The sequence below is a fragment of the Leucoraja erinacea genome, chromosome 38 (assembly GCF_028641065.1).
Source record: "Leucoraja erinacea ecotype New England chromosome 38, Leri_hhj_1, whole genome shotgun sequence".
NCBI classification, from domain to species: Eukaryota; Metazoa; Chordata; class Chondrichthyes; order Rajiformes; family Rajidae; genus Leucoraja; species Leucoraja erinaceus.
The window spans coordinates 6101104-6104512 of record NC_073414.1 but is presented as its reverse complement, the minus strand read 5'-3'; the positions used below and the strand labels follow the sequence as shown (position 1 = coordinate 6104512).

The 3409-nt window shown below is 47.9% G+C and overlaps 1 protein-coding gene across 3 annotated transcripts in view; it reads left to right on the top strand.

Moving 5' to 3' along the window:
• Positions 1-2991, top strand: part of LOC129714195 (E3 ubiquitin-protein ligase TRIM63-like) — a 10318-nt gene extending 7327 nt beyond the window's left edge. Inside the window, exon 5 of one of the 3 annotated variants that reach the window (XM_055663713.1) lies at positions 1125-2991. In XM_055663713.1, coding sequence (XP_055519688.1) covers positions 1125-1778 — 654 coding nt within the window. In that variant the 3' untranslated portion in view covers positions 1779-2991. The remainder of the gene's footprint in view (positions 1-1124) is intronic. The other 2 variants (XM_055663715.1, XM_055663714.1) reach the window with 2 other exon arrangements.
• Positions 2992-3409: the final 418 nt, after the last annotated feature.

Below are 3409 nucleotides of genomic sequence, written 5' to 3'. Positions count from 1 at the left end.
TCTTCTCTCTTTTTTGTATCTTTCTTTCTTTTTCTTAATTCTTTCTTTTTTCCTTTTTTCCCCCCCCCCCGATTCATTTATCAGTTTTATAAAATGTTAAAACTGTACGTAAATTGTGTAATTGTTATGTCGATTGCTTTCCTCTTGTACAATTGCTTCTGGCCCTTAACACCGAGAAGACCAAGGAGCTCATTGTAGACTTCAGGAAGTCTAGGGGCGGCACGCACACCCCCATCCACATTAACGGGACGGAGGTGGAACGTGTTTCCATCTTCAGGTTCCTGGGGGTCAACATCTCCGATGACCTCTCTTGGACCCACAATACCTCAACACTGGTCAAGAAGGCTCACCAGCGTCTCTTCTTCCTGAGGAGACTGAGGAAGGTCCATCTGTCTCCTCAGATTCTGTTGAACTTCTACCGCTGCACCATCGAGAGCATCCTTACCAACTGTATCACAGTATGGTATGGTAACTGCTCTGTCTCCGACCGGAAAGCACTGCAGAGGGTGGTGAAAATTGCCCAACGCATCACCAGTTCCTCGCTCCCCTCCATTGACTCTGTCCAAAGCAAGCGTTGTCTGCGAAGGGCGCTCAGCATCGCCAAGGACTGCTCTCACCCCAACCATGGACTGTTTACCCTCCTACCATCCGGGAGGCGCTACAGGTCTCTCCGTTGCTGGACCAGCAGGTCGAGGAACAGCTTCTTCCCTGTGGCTGTTACACTACTCAACACTGTACCTAGGTGACTGCCAATCACCCCCTCCCCCCCGGACACTCCTCCCATCAGGAAAAACACTATGACTGTATGCATGTAAATAGATTTATTTATTGTAATCATATTCTATGTCGCTCTTCCAGGGAAGATGCTAACTGCATTTCGTTGTCTCTGTACTGTACACTGCACAATGACAATTAAAGTTGAATCTAAATCTGAATCTGGTGAGCCTTCTTGATCAGAGTAGAGGTATTGTGGGTCCAAGAGAGGTCATCGGAGATGTTGACCCCCAGGAACCTGAAGCTGGAAACACGTTCCACCTCCGTCCCGTTAATGTGGATGGGGGTGTGCGTGCCGCCCCTAGACTTCCTAAAGTCTACATTTAAAAAAAAACTCTGTTCTGTCCCAGCAGGAAATTGAGAAGCAGATAAACGATACGGTGACTTCCTGCAAGGACGCCAAGACCATGATAGACGTGGTGGGGGCCACTCTGATGCGACACCTGAGGTCCAAGATCAACGCCCTCAAGGTGGAGGTGGACGGTGAGAGGGTCCAGAAGATCGAGAAGCTGCAGGAGATGCTGGCCACTCTCCACCGGCCCTCCCAGCTCTACCTGCAGATGAAACGGCTGCTGGACACCCACCTGAACACCGCCCACTTCCTGAAGGAGGAGAAGCCGCTGCGGGCGGAGGCGGGGAGGATCGCCCAGGAGCCCCCTCTCCAGACTCCGGAGGAAGGCTGCATCTCCGTGGCCCGCTACTTCAAGGAGCTGGTCAAGGGCATCGACATGAAAGACTTCAGCTTCTCGGGAATGAACCGCATCCAGCTGAACAGCGGGGAGGAGATCGGGACCTGGGTGTCTGCCTGCTCCACCCTCAGCGCCTCTCCGGCCGATGAGCTGGACCAGGTCATTCACCAAATCATGTACAACCTGGGCTTCAAGAGCAGCTGGACCGACGAGTACGAGGAATACGAATCCTTCCTTGCAACCACAAGCGCATCGCACTGCATCAACGGGCCGCAGGAGATGGACGGGATGCCGATGGAGAGGACCGACTTGTAACCAAATCTGCAGCATGTGTATCTTTTATGACTAATAAATACCATGTGTATTATTGTGAAGATTGCAGATTCTTTGCGTGATTTCCTACTTGTGGTACCTTCTTTCCTACCAGCGGTTGACCAATTGCTCGTGTAACATTTGGGTTCCTGCAGAAGTTAGGAATCCCCTATTTTTCTATAATTGTCCAAAATCATGCACCACCCCGAATGCATATTGAGAATCAGGGTAAATATTTACTTTTAGATCTTCCCCAATAATACAAGCCTGAATTAAAGCCAGATTCCATCCTGCCCGAGGGTGCTGTCTGTACGGAGTTTGTACGTTCTCCCTGGTTTTCTCCGGGGCTCCAGTTTCCTCCCACAGTCGAAGGTGTACAGGTTTATAGGTTAATTTGACTTCGGTAAAAAATGTAAATTGCCCCTGTTTTTTGTATTTTAACCATAACATCCCTGTTTTGCTATTCTAGCCCTTTTGAAATAAATGCTAGCGTTGAGTTTGCTTTCTTTACTATCGATTCGACTTGCAGATCAACTTTTTTGGAATCCTGCACCAGCACTCCCAAGTCCTCTAGCACCTCCGATTTCTGGATTATCTCCCTATTTAGAAAATAGTCTACGCCTTTATTCCTAGGACCAAAATGCATGACTCCACACTTTGCTACACTATATTCCATCTGCCACTTTTCTGCCCACTCTCACAATACGAGAACATTCCACCTTTCATTTGTTTTGTAGCCAAGACTGAACAAATTAAGACTTCTGTCATCAAATAAAATCTGCTGTGTTGATTCTCTATCGCTGTTCCTGTTAATAAGCTTCAGCGGCAATTTATAACTTAACACATATGCTCTGCCTGTGTTTATTCTGCAGCTATCCAAAGGCTACACAGATAACAAAGACTGTGCCAATTAAGAATGCAAATTGCAATGGGAATTTCTGTTCAATTATTCTTCCCGAGACATAGAATGATGACAGCATCAATGTAAACGTCTCAAGAGCAATAATTTGCATTTGCATTGCATGTTCAATATAGTACAACATGCCAAAGTACTTTAGTTTACAGTGCGGAAACAGGCCCTTTGGCCCACCGAGTCCGCACCGACCATCGATCCACGCACATTAACACTATCCTACACACACTCGGGGCAATTTACACTTATTTTGTACTAAACCAATTAACCAACAAACCTATACGTCTTTGGAGTGTGGGAGGAAACCAAAGGTCTCGGAGAAAACCCACACAAGTCACCAGGAGAATGTACAAACTCCATACAGACATCACCCGTAGTCGGGATCGAACCTGGGTTTACGGTGCTGCATGCGCTGTAAAGGGCCTGTCCCACTTGGCCGTCATTTCGCGTCACGGAGATACATCACAAAATCCTGCGACGCCGCGCGTCACTGCCCATGTCATCACGCACCATGTGCATGTAATGCTCGCATCACGTGCGTGTCACGACGCGTAAATGATGACACGTAAATTACACACAAATGACGGACAAGTGGGACGGGCCCTTAAGGCAGCAACTTGGGACGATGAGATCAGTTTGTCTTGATACAATCACAGACCTTGTGGGCTGAAGGGCCTGTTCCTGTGCTGTACTGTTCTATGTTTCATCTGCAGTTTTATTT